This window comes from Neoarius graeffei, chromosome 12, assembly GCF_027579695.1.
Source record: "Neoarius graeffei isolate fNeoGra1 chromosome 12, fNeoGra1.pri, whole genome shotgun sequence".
NCBI classification, from domain to species: Eukaryota; Metazoa; Chordata; class Actinopteri; order Siluriformes; family Ariidae; genus Neoarius; species Neoarius graeffei.
The window spans coordinates 8,098,440-8,114,646 of NC_083580.1; the positions used below are offsets into that span (position 1 = coordinate 8,098,440).

The following is a 16,207-nucleotide window of genomic DNA, read 5'->3' on the forward strand; positions in this document are numbered from 1 at the left end:
TTCACAAACTGTGACAAATCAAAATCAAAGAATATTACATTTTCCAAAACTTAAACAACCCTCTGGCTGACTGTTATCTTTCTGTATACAGAAACAAATATCTCCACCTCTGTAAAGAAGCGCGAGTGTAAATTAATAACATTTTCGGTTTAAAATAAAGGCAGGGTGTTTCAAAACATGTGATATTATTTGAGATGTAAATATCGCAGAAACTACATCGTCTTTCTAGGCAAACGAAACTGAACAGGCTTAAAAAGGAACAGTCCACCGTACTTCCATAATGAAATATGCTCTTATCTGAATTGAGACGAGCTGCTCCGTACCTCTCCGAGCTTTGCGCGACCTCCCAGTCAGTCAGACGCGCTGTCACTCCTGTTAGCAATGTAGCTAGGCTCAGCATGGCCAATGGTATTTTTTGGGGCTGTAGTTAGATGCGACCAAACTCTTCCGCGTTTTTCCTGTTTACATAGGTTTATATGACCAGTGATATGAAACAAGTTCAGTTACACAAATTGAAACGTAGCGATTTTCTATGCTATGGAAAGTCCGCACTATAATGACAGGCGTACTAACACCTTCTGCGCGCTTCGGCAGCGCATTGATATCTGAGCTCCGTATCAATGTGCTGCCGAAGGTGTTAGTACACCTGTCATTATAGTGCGCACTTTCCATAGCATAGAAAATCGCCACGTTTCAATTTGTGTAACTGAACTTGTTTCATATCACTGGTCATATAAACCTATGTAAACAGGAAAAACACGGAAGAGTTTGGTCGCATCTAACTACAGCCCCAAAAAATACCATTGGCCATACTGAGCCTAGCTACATTGCTAACAGGAGTGACAGCGCGTCTGACTGCGTCTGACTGACTGGGAGGTCGCGCAAAGCTCGGAGAGGTACGGAGCAGCTCGTCTCAATTCAGATAAGAGCATATTTCATTATGGAAATACGGTGGACTGTTCCTTTAAGGTTGAATATAAGATTTATTCCTCAAAATGTGAATGAGAAATTCAAAAGGTACGTTGATTCCATGAACGATTTCGCAAAATTCTCAATACGCGTGCCTAACCCTAACCCAGTCGCCTTCTTTGAATTTTTTTTTTTAACTTTTTAGAGAATTCTGTCATGAATGCACGCTGCACAGTCTTGTTTGAGCGCAACACACAAAACGCCTTTTCGTTTCCAGTGAATGGCATTTCTAATAGGGCTGGGAATCGATCCAGATTTCCTGGATTGATTTGATTCCGATTCATAAGGTCACGAACAGATTCAATCTGATATCGATCTACTTAGGCTACGTTCACACTGCAGGCTGAAGTGACTCAAATCCGATCTTTTCGCCCATATGTGACCTGTATCCGATCTTTTATTGACAATATGAACGACACAGATCCGATTTTTTCAAATCCGACCCAGGCCGTTTGGATATGTGGTCCTAATTCCGATTCCTATCCGCTCTTTTCATATGCGACTTCAGTCTGAACCGCCAGGTCGCATTCATCCGACTTACACGTCATCAACAAGCCACAAACGTCACTATTCTGCGCTGAAGTAGGCGGCGGGTCTCTCAAAAAAAAGTTACAACAACATGGCGCATAATCACGGGCGCAGATAGAGGGTGGGACTCGTCCCACCCAGATTTAAATTCACCTCGCTCGGTCCCCCCCACTTATAGGAAGGAAAAAACGTCTATGCTGTCTTTCTTTGCATAAGGCAAACCTCACGGAAAAATCAAAAGACTAATTACCATTCGGTTTATTGAGGTGCACAGCAGTGTATACATAGTTGCAACAACTCACATAAAACAAAGACTGATATTCGGTTGGTTGAGCTGCGCAGACTGCACAGGTTGCGAGCTCGAGCTTGGTTGCTATGGTAACCCACAACGAGTTTGACAGGCATATCGGGGTTGGTTTGCTGGCAGCTTTGTCCCCCCCAGTTCAAAAAACGTATCTGCGCCCCTGCGCATGACATCAATGCGAGGGACGCTTCGGGCTGTGAAGGTTCTGAATCTTCTCAATGGAAGGACGCAGAGGTTAGGGAGCTGATTTCCATTTGGGGGGATGCAGCTATTCAAGCTAGACTGGATGGGTCATACCGCAACCGGGCGGTTTTACTTCCGTAAACACTGGCCATGCTCACTGCGTGTGACGTCGTCGTATCCTGCAATGCGCATGCGGAACACTTTCAGGTCGCTTTTCGTTCACACTGAGGATCACATACAAGTCGCATATATTTGTTAATGTGAACGACCTCACAAAAAAATCGGATTTCACAAAAAAATCGGAATTGAGCATTAAGCCTTGCAGTGTGAACGTAGCGTTAGATATTGCTGGATTGTCACTTTAAAGTAAAAACTGTCCCTATTGACAGGAACAGTTCCATGTGTGTTTGTGCATGTATCTGTGTAAGAGCGGACACAGAGAGAGAAGAGTCAAGGATTTATTTTGGAATGAAAAAAAATCCAGGTTTTATTTGAATTCTAAATCAAAACCATGACATTCGGTGGCCCTCTTTTGGTTGAATAACACACCCATGGCAGGGTTTCTGACCACAAAGAAAAAAAAAAAAAAAAGCACCACAGCAACTGTGTAAGAAATGATGCTTTACTGATAAGTCTCAGAGTGTAACCATGACAGTTGGTGGCCATCTTTTGGTTGATGAACATACCCATGGCAGGATTAAAACAATGACCAGAACTAACCAACAATGACCACAAGGAAAATAAAAAACAGTGGCTCAGCAATCACAGCAAAGTGTAAGAAATTATGCTTGACTGATAAGTAGGGGTGGGCGATATGTATCGTCTGCGATGTCATCGTGAATGTTGTTTTGACGATGTGTAATTTTGCATTATCGAGTTTTTTTAATTAAGCCGCCAAAAATCAATACAGAGCGGAGCAGACCCGGCGCCAGACACGGACTGACGGACGGGCCTTGAATTGCTTTGGGGGGGGGCACACATTTTATACGCCAAGCCAGGGCAACACAACTGTTTCTAGCAACCCAGGAGAGCAGCACAGACGTGACGAGTTAAATATTCTAAGAAACCTATAAAGCAACCAAAACAACTTTCCAAAATGTATCAAACATTGCTCAGCATATTAAAAGTTTTTTTTTTTTTTGCTCCGCTGGCCTCACAACGCACAAAGCTGATTTCGGGTATCTACCGGAAGATGTCGAGATATGATCCCGTCCAGCAATAAAATGTGATTGGCTGAGACAGCTGCTCATTTACCCAGATACCATCTGAAGAAAAAATGCGATTGGTCGGTTGGTTCATTCCATGTCATTAACCCATTGGTTCCCAAGAAATATTAGTCCATTTTATAGCAATGATCCAGAAATTATTACTAGTGTTTCTGTACTCACGGATAATAATGAATGAACCGATCAGCCGATTTCGAATAGTTTCAATACATTTTAAATTGAGCACATTTTTCTTTATTATTGTTATACTGAAAAACTTTGACTTGTAGTTTACGTTTTTTTTTGAGGGGAAAAAAAAAAACAAAGAAGAAGCAGCTGTGACGGGCTCCTATCAGGCCAAGTGCGGTCACTCGCCGGCCACTTTCAGGCATCTTTTTCGGATTAGTGAGACCAAACCCTCTGAACATGAATGGGGAGATATCAATACTGGACTCTGTGAAAACTAACAGTCGCGAAGAGCATATGATTGAAATCGCCATGAAAAGTTGATTATACTTGAGTGTTAGGTTGGTTCTCATGACTCAGAAAAAGCTTTAAAATCCACTTTTCTCGTGGATTATTTTGACACTGCGCAGGCGCAGTACTTCTATAACGGCAGGAGAGGGACAGCGGAGCACGAAGCTGCAAGATGATTGGAAAGCTGTTGGTTCAGATCGACATATGATTGGTTGTTGGCAGCGGAACAGGCGGGATATTTGCAGACCCGTACTGCCGGCAGAGACGGTTGATTAGAATGTTTGCTGCTGTTACAAACTGTCAATTGAATTATTCATTTTTATTAATTTAAAGTTGTTTAAGAAAATAAATATGGCTTTTCCTTAAATACTTGTGTCACTGCAATGATTCTTTTAGTCACTGTAATTATTGTAATCTTTAAGCAAGTGTTTTTTTTTAAATATCGTCAAAATATCGTTCAAATCCTAAAAAAATATCGAGATATTATTTTTTGCCCATATCGCCCACCCCTACTGATAAGACTCCTAGTCTTCAGGAATTGTGTAATTTTTCTGGAGGAAAAGGAGCTGGTCTACGTGCTGTGGAGTGAGGCAGCTCCTTTGAGCAGTAACGATGTCACCATTTGCCACTATATTTTACCTCTATGTGGCACAGTTTGCACACTGCTTTTGTTCTGTCGAGTTCGTCTCTGTCCTCGTAACGTTTGAATCCAAAGTAATGCCATACATCAGCTTTCAGGCCAGGCGGTGATTTTAGCTGTGCAGCTTCAGCCATCTCGCGTTCTTAAGTTTCGGTTTCGGTTGCCAGCACCCGCTTTTCATAGCGGTCCTTGAGCGGTTGAGAAAATAGTGCCTATAGAGACCTTGCAGTCACGTGACCGGAAAGTACACAGCCGCCATCTTGTCGGTAAAAAACACCGCTGAATACTGCTGCACTCGTGTACAGAATGGCTCAATTTCAACCGACGGACTACACGGCTCATTTTTCTAATGAACAGATAACTAGATATATGTCTAAAATAAACGATCTACAGATTAGTGACCCTTATGGCTTACCGGACGGAGTTTTCACGACCGTGTCAGTGGATTTTGAACTGCCAGCGGAATACCCAGACGTGTATAATTACCTCATCAGCTTTCCCTCGCTGTTCAGTGGTGAAGCACTGCGTGCTTATAAATCTCTGGACAGTTATCTTTACAGAAATTCAGGATTTGTCAGCCGCGGCATCTTGTAAACAAGAAAATAACAATCCTCATTGGATGGGTAAGTCACTTAAGTATTGAGTATAGCACTGACCAGCCGATTATAGAATAGAATAAGGTAATTCCAGCAGTAATTCCAAATCGTCCGTCTTGTTTACCATGGATCTGGCGTTGGAGAGGTAGAGGCTTAGCAGTGGAGATTTGAGTGGCTGTTTTCTGAGCTTAGTCAACAGGCCAGCTCTGCCTGCAGCCTCGCTTTTGCTTCCGCTCCCGGCGCCGCCTCCTTCGCTTTGCTTCCGATAACAATCCACGGAGACCCCGCTGGTCTCGCTATCTCGTCCGGAATGTTGTGCATGCGATGGAAATCGCTACAAACCGTCATTTTCTGCTGGAAACCAATGTCCAGTAAGTCCATACGGTTGTAGTGGATATTGAAGTCCGGTACAGACGAACAACACGCAAAAATACACACGAAAAACATAAAAAACGTGCACAGGTAGGGAGAGCTTGTAGCCGCAGCCGTTGTAGTAGAATTGTATATAGTAGGGTTTTCCAGAAGAAAAGGTAGAAGTAGAAGCAGAAGGCGGAAATATGGCGTTTGACCGACAAGATGGCGTCTGTCACAATCTGGATCGGCTGTGACGTCACATGCAAGTGCTCCATAGCCACCTGGAAGAGATCGATCCACACGTTTTTGAATCAATCTCGTATTTTTTGAACGTGAATCGATATCAGGTCGTGGATCGATCTTTTGAACCCAGCCCTAATTTCTATACCTAAAAAGATAAAAACAAAACGCGGTAAACATAAAATTTTGACCCGTTTCCACACATGCTGTCAAAATTTGAGGTCGACTGAACGAGAACTGGCAAAATTATTAGATTGTGAAACAATATCAGATTTTTTGAAACACCCTGTACTTACGTGCCTATTTACTACTTCAACAAACCCATGATGCTGCACGTTTTTAACAACGGTCTCGTCTGTGTTTACTTTAAAGGTTATTAATTGATTATTTTAACCTACATCACATGAGCACCGCACCAACATATAACACACAGACGGACTGTTCCAAAAGAAACTAAGGCGGGGCTTTATTTTTTAAATATCTTGGAAAAACGTTACGTGAGACAGGAGGCCAATTTATCCTGAATTAAAGCGGAACTGAAGGCAAATTTATCATCAAAACACGATTTCTCATTTTATTAAATATCGGAACGCATTATTGATAGCTATTTTGTCACTGCGACAGCAAGTTATGAGTGTTTGAAATATGCTATGCAATACAGCGCCCTCCACAATTATTGGCACCCCTCGTTAATATATGTTCTTAGGCTTCTAATAAATTTTTTTTTTTTTAATAATATAGGACAACAGTGCAAAAGAAGAGAAAAATCCAACCTTTAATTCAAGTGCATTTATTCATTGGGAAAAAAATCCCACATTAAGAAATAATTCTTTCACATGAAATCATGTGCGCCACAATTATTGGCACCCCTGATGTTAATACTTTGTACAACTCTGGTTTGCCAACAAGACAGCACTTAATCATCTCCTATAAAACATTTCACAAGATGGGAGAATACAGAGAGAGAGAGAGAGAGAGATCTTCGACCATTCCTCTTTGCACAATCTCTCGAAATCATCCAGAGTCCTGGGTCCTCTCCTGTGCACTCTCCTCTTCAGCTCACCCCACAGGTTTTCAATTGGGTTGAGGTCTGGGGACTGAGATGGCCATGGGAGGAGCTTGATTTTGTGTCTGGTGAACCATTTTTGTGTAGATTTGGCCACATGTTTAGGGTCGTTATCTTGCCGAAAAACCCAGTGACGACCCGTCTTCAGCTTTCGGGCAGAGGCCACCAGATTTTGATTTAAAATGTCCTGGTATTTCAAAGAGTTCATGATGCCATGCACCCTGACAAGGTTCCCGGGGCCTTTGGAAGAGAAACAGGCCCGCAGCATCACCGATCCTCCCCCATACTGCACAGTGGGCATGAGGTGCTTTTCCGCATACTCATCTTTTGTGATGTATTAGTGTGTTTGTTGCCCAAAAGCTCTATCTTGGTCTCATCTGACCAAAGCACATGGTCCCAGTACCGCTTATCGAACTCCAGACGTTTAAGGCTTTTTCCGTGCATGCCTCCCAAACAGCTTGTTGGCATGTCGATAGCGCCTGATGGTTGTTATGGAGACTTTGTGACCCCAAGATGCTCCTCTTTGATGCAGTTCTCTAACAGTGAGCTTTGGAGAACTTTTTACTTCTCTTACCATCCTCCTCACTGTGCGTGGTAGCAAGATAAACTTGCATCCTCGTCCAGCAGGCTTGTTTGCCACTGTTCCAGTTGTTTTAAACTTCTTGATTCCTCTGACTGTAGATACAGGCCGGTGTAGGCGAGCGGCTATTTTCTTGTAGCCGTTGCCCGACTTATGAAGGTCGACACACATCTGCCTTACTCGAATGGTGTGTTCTCTTGTCTTTCCCATGTTGAAGAGTGGATAAGAGAAATAGGCCTCTGTGTCACATCATATTTATACCCCAGGGAAACAGGATGTGATGAATTCCTAATTAAAGGTTCCTAGATACTCTGATCAACTTTATAAACTACAGTAGAAATGACAGAAATGCTTCAATTACATTTATTTTCGAGGAATTGTTATGGGTGCCAATAACTGTGGAACAGGTGATTTTATGAAAAATATTTCTTAGTCAGGGATGTTTTTTTAAATTCACTTGAGTTAAGGGTTACATTTTTCAGTGTGATTATGCTTCTGCAATAAAAACTGAATTTATTTTAAGGCTTTTAACACACATCTTAACCAGGGGTGCCAATAATTGTGGAGGGCGCTGTATATCAGTCCATATGTCAAAGCAATGGCCGTAAACGAGATTCGTCGAGACCTGTGCGAGACATCGTAGGACGGAAGTAAAACGTACAGCGGATATCAAAGTGACCGACATCTGCCAATGTTGTCCAAAGACGCCCGCGCCCTGTTTCGGATGCTGACGTAATCAAGCCGGAAGTTTTCCCTGTGTCCGAAATCGCTCTCTGGGCGCTATATACACTAGAGACGCCATTTTGAAGCGCTGTCCGAAACCTTAGTGAGGATTATGTGGGAAATGCGCTCAGTATAACATGGATTTATCACAAAAACACATGCACGTATTTATTATTTTGAAAACCCACCAGCCGCCTGATCTGGCACGTTTTAATTGTGCGACGGTAATGATGTAAATACCAGCACGACGGACTCATCCTTATCCTGTACGGAATAATCTCCATCACTGATGAAGCTGGCAAATCTCGAAATGAATCTAAGTTGGAATGATATGGCGATCTGGCCGCTGTGTAAACGGTTTTCAAAACGGCGGTGCCGACACTTCACGTTTGAAGTCTCGTGAAGATCGTGCGGATAAGCGGCACCTGCCGTGGACCAAACGAACTACGTTCGACATGGCTAAAAACCGAAAAGGCCGATAAGTGTAATATAACATGCCAATACGAGTCACGATATGAGGTTAATAAAACCGAAAACGTAATTGAATTAAGAAATAAAGCGAGTTTAAAAATGACTTCAGTTCTCCTTTAAGTTTCCGTCCTGTTCTTGTGACTCTTGTGACTTAAATGCAGGGCTTAGGGTGTTTTCACACCTGGTCCCCTTTAAAGGAACCAGACTCAGTCCTCTTTAAGTGGACCAAAAAGTGGACCAACAGAAAAAGAACTTGGTTCTTTTTGTGTTCACACTGTCAATTTATTACACAGAGGACTGGGTTCTCTTTCTGGTCCAGTTAAGCTTTGATGGGGCCTCAGTCCTCTTTCTGTTCACACCAGGTCCTCTAGAGCCCTCAGACCCCCAGTGCACTAGCCTGGCAAGCCAGACTAAATGTGAATATTTAGTCTGGCCTCGATCCGTAGACATTTTCAAAGGGGGTAGGAGGAACAACCCGCTGTCTTTCAAACTGTCTCTGTGCGTATAGGCCAACGCTCTGACCAATCAGCGCAACAGTGACTGTGACGTAGTCAGAGCGACAGAAAGCAGTGGGGGAGGCCTTGAAATAAATGATTTTTCAAAATGCGTATTAATTAATAAACAGGTTCTAGATATTAAGAAGTTTGGAGATAATGACCACAAGTTTGGAGTCTGTACCACATACATAACATACACTCTTATTTTTTCCAAGTGTTTTTCAAGGGTTTGCTTAAACTGTTTTTGAGAGTTTTTATTTAGTGGTGTTTGGTGAAATAATTTCCCTTAAATTTAAAATAACGGGAAAATAAGAAACAATCAAAAAGTAATGTTTCAAAGCTGTTTATTAATTCTTCGTACTGCACAAACTAGCCCCATCCTTTTGGCTACGAGCGGAGCCAGCTGGTAGATCAGACTTTTGCCATAGCCGGTCGGCAAAACAGCGAAAACGTCCTTCTTGAAAAGGAATGAGCGGAGAGCCTCTTCCTGCTCATGTTTCAACCAAAACTCCAAGTCTAATTCTTCTAAAACTGATTCCAAAGCGGAGTCAAACGCACGCTGTTCACTAGCCGTAGCCATCTTTCCTGTTGCGCTTTCTCCAGCGTCGCGCAGCTTTGTCGTCACTCCTGCAAAAGCCCGCCCAAAGAATCCAAACAAAAACCTTGCGTTGTGATTGGCGGCCACGATTTGATGCCCGGGGTGTTTTTGTTCATATGGTGCGAGGCTAGACCCACTCGCTAGGCAAAAATATCTTTGGCTGCTAGGCGGGTGGGTCTAGTTTACTAGGCTACCAGTGCACGGAATTCTGGGTAATTTTCTCTTGAATCAAAATGTTTGCTGCCATGCTTGCCCTGCTGTATTCTTTTAGTGCGGATTAAGGAAAATAAATTTATATATATATATATATATATATATATATATATATATATATATATATATATATATATAAAATATAGTTATATTATTGTGGCCGACTCGTCAGTCAATAAGTTCAGAGAACTGTAAAGCGGCTGTGGTAAGTTCCAAAAGGAAGTTGAGTTTCCCTGCTACAGTCACATGACCAACTACGGCAAACGAAGAAGGTTAAACTACAGTGAAAAAGGCGAAGTGAACCCGGTGCGCTTTCTGTTCACAACGCGCAGATTAGGCGAACCGTACCGTTGATTTTTAGCGAACCGTACTGAGACCACCTCCTGAGGTGGTCTCAGTTCGGTTCGCTTTAAAGGGGTTTGGGTACGGTTGGAGTGTTCAGATATGCGCAAAAAATGCTGAGTCATCGATCTGAGTTCGGTTAGATGGCTAAAAGGGACCAAGTGCGAAAACACCCTTAATTTGAGCCGGAACATGACGGAACAAGATCCGGAACCTCCGTCGTCGGATCCGGCAGCTATTTTCATTTCATTCGGTGTTCCAGCAGCTATTTAAATCAGGGACGAGAGTGGGTGGTCATCAAAAAAGCTGAAAACAAGATGGCGCCCGACGCCGGGGGGGTCTGGGAAGGATACCCCCCAGGAAAATTTTGAAAAATAAAGCCTTACAAACCACTTTTCCTGTAATCTGAGCTGTAGTAGATAAAAAAATCTGTTGTCTTTTTTATATATTTACATGAAAATATGTTTCAAATCAATAGGAGTATTGTTTGAATTCAAAATAAAATCACATTCTACATTCAAGGGTATGGTTATAATTCATGATCAACAAAAATGACAAACTAAATTCACATTAAACTTAAGTTTGATTAATTATCAAAATGTTCATATATTAAATAAAATTTCTTAGGGTGACTGACCTTTTCTCCCTATGTCCTCATTAGTTGCATAGGATTTCTTCAAAAAGTCTTTTGAAATAGTTAAGTTTTCAAAACGGTCAGCATTAATTCAGATTTACTGACCATCATATACATGTTCAATGTATTAAATCAAACGAATGCTAAGTTTATGGGATAATGTCTATGTACACTTTATACAATTATTTATAGTTCACAGTCACTTCTCATTTTCATTTAATCATTTCAACTTCTTCAGCCTTTTTTCATTCAAATTTTTTAAATTTTAATGAGAGCAAAACTGAAATTCTAGTATTTCAGCCTAGCGCTTCCCGTGGCCGACACATTGACCTTGGCCCTCTTGGACCCTACGAGAAAGGTACTGCAAAAAACCTTGGCGTGTACTTAGATCCCCTCTTTAAAATGGAAAAACAAATAAGTTGTTAGATCTAGCTTTTATCAATTACGGCTTTTATCCAAGGTTAAACCTTTTTTATCTTTTAAAAATTTCGAAATGGTCATCCATGCATTTGTCTCCTCACGCCTGGACTATGGTAATGCTTTGTATGCTGGCATAAGCGCTACTGCCCTCTCACGCCTACAACTAGTTCAAAATGCTGCAGCCCGCCTTCTTACCAAAGCAAGAAGGCGTGAGCATATTACACCGGTGCTGGCTGCCCTCCACTGGCTCCCTATACAGTATAGAATACATTTTAAGATTCTTTTATTTGTTTTTAAATCTTTACACGGGTTGGCACCATCCTACCTGGCTGATCTTTTAAAAATTCACACTCCCGCCAGAGCACTGAGGTCAGCTGACCAACTACTACTAGATGTGCCCCCCTCCAGACTAAAGAGTAGAGGGGACAGGGCCTTTGCTGTCATTGGCCCTAAACTCTGGAATGAGCTTCCTCTTCACATCCGCCTGGCCCCCTCCTTGTCTGATTTTAAAACCTACCTTAAAACACATTTCTATGCACAGGCTTTTAACTCTATAAGACCTTAGTCTCGTCTGTTTTAATATACCTAGGGCTTTTGAGGTTTTATTTTATCTATCTATGTCTGAAATCCCGCTTTTAACCCATCTTTTATTGGCAAAATTGTCATTTTGTTTTATTCTTTTAATATATTTATATTCCATCTACTGTAAATTGCCCCCCTCTTGTGCTGGTATTTTATTATTGTTCTCCTATGTGTTCTATGGTTGTTCTCAAGTCCTGTGTGTCCTTCAAGTCTTGCGTGTTTAGGGCCTTTTGTCAGCACTTTGGTCAACTGCCCTGTTGTTGTTTTTTAAAGTGCTTTATAAATAAACTTTGACTTGACTTTTGGCCAAAGACAAGAGCTTGTCAGTCCTCTCTCTGTTTTTTATACCAGCATCGATTTCACGTACCTTCGCTTCGTCTCGCTTGTCAATTGTATTCGGCATTTTGAGTAAAAAAGCCGATACGAAAGAGAAACGTATTTTTGAAGAGCAGCGACGATGAACATGTGCAAGTTTCGATAAAATAGAACGGATGTGGGTACTTTTGTAAGAACGGTTATGATTTGCTATCATGCTCTCGCCAGCGATGTTTTGGCCAATTACATTGTAGATAAGACGTATTCTACCACGAGACTTAGCGAGACTAAAGATGGCGAAAATGTAAACATGTAACATCGTCGTAGGAATGAATTACGCTTGAGTATCACGAAGGAACATACCCCAACCCCCCTCAATAAATGGAAAAAAAAAATCTCAACGGACTTGGCATAAGATAAAAAGGTCGATTTTTACTCAGAAAAAGCGGAAATCCGCCGAAAAGCGGAAAACTCATCCCTGTTAAATGGATCAGATCACCACCGTGACCATCACAAAGGGAAAAAAAATCCAACAATAAATTAAATAAATAAGTAAATAAAAATTTGTTTAGTGTTCGGTTTTGATTTTGATATCTGTTGTTGATTTCTCTCCAATGACATCCACAAAATCTATGCAAAAGGGGAAGGGGGGGGGGACATATGGGGTGTATACTTCCGCTCAATAGAACACCGGGTTTTTTGTAGCCGTTAGCTTGGAGAACATTCTGAGCGTTGTCCATTGTTGTCCAGGATTTGATAACTGGTGCTGTTGCAACAGAGATCTTGCATGTGACGTCACAGCCGATCCAGATTGTGACAGACGCCATCTTGTCAGTCAAACGTCATATTTCCACCTTCTACTTCTGCAAAACCCTACTATATACAATTCTACTACAACAGCTGCGGCTACAAGCTCTCCCTACCTGTGCACGTTTATGTTTTTTGTGTGTATTTTTGCGTGTTGTTCGTCTGTACCGGACTTCAATATCCACTACAACCGTATGGACTTACTGGACATTGGTTTCCAGCAGAAAATGACGGTTTGTAGCGATTTCCATCGCATGCACAACATTCCGGACGAGATAGCGAGACCAGCGGGGTCTCCGTGGATTGTTATCGGAAGCAAAGCGAAGGAGGCGGCGCCGGGAGCGGAAGCAAAAGCGAGGCTGCAGGCAGAGCCGGCCTGTTGACTAAGCTCAGAAAACAGCCACTCAAACCTCCACTGCTAAGCCGCTACCTCTCCAACGCCAGATCCATGTAAACAAGACGGACGATTTGGAATTACAGCTGGAATTACCTTATTCTATTCTATAATTGGCTGGTCAGTGCTATACTCAATACTTAAGTGACTTACCCGTCCAATGAGGATTATTTTCTTGTTTACAAGATGCCACATCTGAGTCGCTGACAAATCCTGAATTTCTGTAAAGAAAACTGTCCAGAGATTTATAAGCACGCAGTGCTTCACCACTGAACAGCCAGGGAAAGTTAATGAGGTAATTATACACGTCTGGGTATTCCGCTGGCAGTTCAATATCCACTGACACGGTCGTGAAAACTCCGTCCGGTAAGCCATAAGGGTCACTAATCTGTAGGTCGTTTATTTTAGACATATATCTAGTTATCTGTTCATTAGAAAAATGAGCCGTGTAGTCCGTCGGTTGAAACTGATCCATTCTGTACACGAGTGCAGCAGTATTCAGCTGTGTTTTTTACCGACAAGATGGCGGCTGGTAACTTTCAGGTCACGTGACTGCAAGATCTCTATACATGTCATGCAATGGAGCACTTGCATGTGACGTCACAGCCGATCCAGATTGTCACAGACACCATCGTGTCGGTCAAACGCCATATTCCGCCTTCTACTTCTACTTCTGCTTTTACTTCTACCTTTTCTTCTGGAAAACCCTACTATATACAATTCTACTACAACGGCTGCGGCTACAAGCTCTCCCTACCTGTGCACGGTTTTTATGTTTTTTGTGTGTGTTTTTGCGTGTTGTTCGTCTGTACCGGACTGCAATATCCACTACAACCGTATGGACTTACTGGACATTGGTTTCCAGCAGAAAATGACGGTTTGTAGCGATTTCCATCGCATGCACAACATTCCGGACGAGAAAAAAAAAAAAAACATTCCGGACTAGATAGCGAGACCAGCGGGGTCTCTGTGGATTGTTATTGGAAGCAAAGCGAAGGAGGCGGCGCCGGGAGCGGAAGCGAGGCTGTAGAGCCGGCCTGTTGACTAAGCTCAGAAAACAGCCATTCAAATCTCCACTGCCAAGCCTCTACCTCTCCAACGCCAGATCCATGTAAACAACACGGACGATTTGGAATTACCTTATTCTATTCTATAATCGGCTGGTCAGTGCTATACTCAATACTTAAGTGACTTACCCATCCAATGAGGATTCTTGTTTACAAGATGCCACATCTGAGTCGCTGACAAATCCTGAATTTCTGTAAAGATAACTGTCCAGAGATTTATAAGCACGCAGTGCTTCACCACTGAACAGCGAGGGAAAGTTAATGAGGTAATTATACACGTCCAGGTATTCCGCTGGCAGTTCAAAATCCAGTAGTGAAAACTCCGTCCGGAAAGCCATAAGGATCACTAATCTGTAGATCGTTTATTTTAGACATAGATCTAGTTATCTGTTCATTAGAAAAATGAGCCGTGTAGTCTGTCGGTTGAAACTGATCCATTCTGTACACGAGTGCAGCAGTATTCAGTGGTGTTTTTGACCGACAAGATGGCGGTTGTGTACTTTCCAGTCACGTGACTGCAAGATCTCTATAGGCGTGTGTGCGTAAAGTTATAGTAAACCGACCCCCGCCTTTTTTTTTTTTGAGTCGCCGGACCCACCCACCTCCTGCGTTCTGGCCCGGGACCTCCCACTTCACAAATTAAGCACTGGTTAAATGTAAAAGTCGCTGTTTGCGTCTAAAGGAAATCATTATTGTAATTAACCCAGATGAATTTACTCACACGAGCTGGCAAGCCATTCGCCACTGGGACTGAACTTGACCGAGGAGACCGCCTTTGTGTGGCCCGCGAGAGTGAACTTCAGTGTGTAGTTCGGCTTCGCAGGTGCGGACTAAATCAGGTTAAAATGGAAAACACAGCAATGAGATGCAGCAACACAGTAATAACAATATAAACGCTGGGATCACACAAACACGTCTCACTGTGTTACAATCAGGTCACGTTTAAGACAACCCTTTTGCTCCAAATGACAAGAACTTCCTTTTCTGAAAGTCCTAACAAATCTGAAATCACACGTGTCCTTTTTCAGAACGGACACACGATCTCGCGATAACTGTCGTACAGTGCTATCAAATTCTTCATTCTGACTGATCAGAACATTCTTATTTTCTATAACTGCAGTTCTGTCTGTGTGCAAAAATCACACGCGCTCCTTCTAATACGCTGCTGTTCCTTCAGTAACAACTTATGCAAGGACACCGAGCGGGTTTACTTTATTTATATCTGGAGGATTAAAAGACACAAGATAGATCTGAGCTCAACATTTCACTTTCATGACCAGCTCTGGTTCTTTTTCTGCCGTCATGATCTGCGTCGCAAATTGAAAAAAAAAAAAAACAACTCTGACTTGAGATCTCAAAGTATTGAGCCGACGAACCAGGAAAATCCCAGAAGACTGGCACTCAAAACAGACCTCAGTAGCTTTGAACGCGACATGAGAGGATTTTAAAACTCAGAGTGGTGAATTTTGGCAGTCTTTATTTCGGAGGATGTGCACAACCAGCTCCAAAACAACCACACATCATATACAGTAATTCAGCTTAAAAGGTCATAGGCAATAGTCGAAGGTGAAACGTAGAATATCAATTTTATTGTAGAGAAGAACGACCCAAAAAGCGAACTCTGTCTTCCTGGTGTTTAATTTGCACCCTAAAATTGAATAAAACGCTTAAAATATACTGTTTTGCCCAATTTCTGAAGGCTTGTTTACATCTCACTTCTGCGCACTTTCACCGCCAGGGGGCGTCGTCGTGACGTCATTTAAGCCAAACAGACCGGGAGCAGCTCTGTGTTTACTTGCGAACCGAGCGCACGTGTACGGACTTTGGTCGTGAAAGGTTGTGTAAAATGTCTGATAGCGATTTTGAAGTAGGAACTCTCCAAATTGAATATCAAGAGGTGAAACCATATGAACCTGTGGCCGTTGCGAAGCAATCGGTGAATGTGGCTCACTGGTTTGACCGTGCGGCCTCGGAATCGGACAGCGACTCGGCCGACTCTGAT

At 42.4% G+C, this 16,207-nt stretch overlaps 1 protein-coding gene across 1 annotated transcript in view; it reads right to left on the bottom strand.

Annotated features, from left to right (window-relative positions):
* wdr5 (WD repeat domain 5) overlaps positions 1-16,207 on the bottom strand; it is a 75,021-nt gene that overhangs the window by 36,530 nt on the left and 22,284 nt on the right. The window contains exon 3 of the mRNA XM_060934979.1: positions 14,927-15,035. Within this exon, the coding sequence (XP_060790962.1) occupies positions 14,927-15,035 (109 nt within the window). The remainder of the gene's footprint in view (positions 1-14,926; positions 15,036-16,207) is intronic.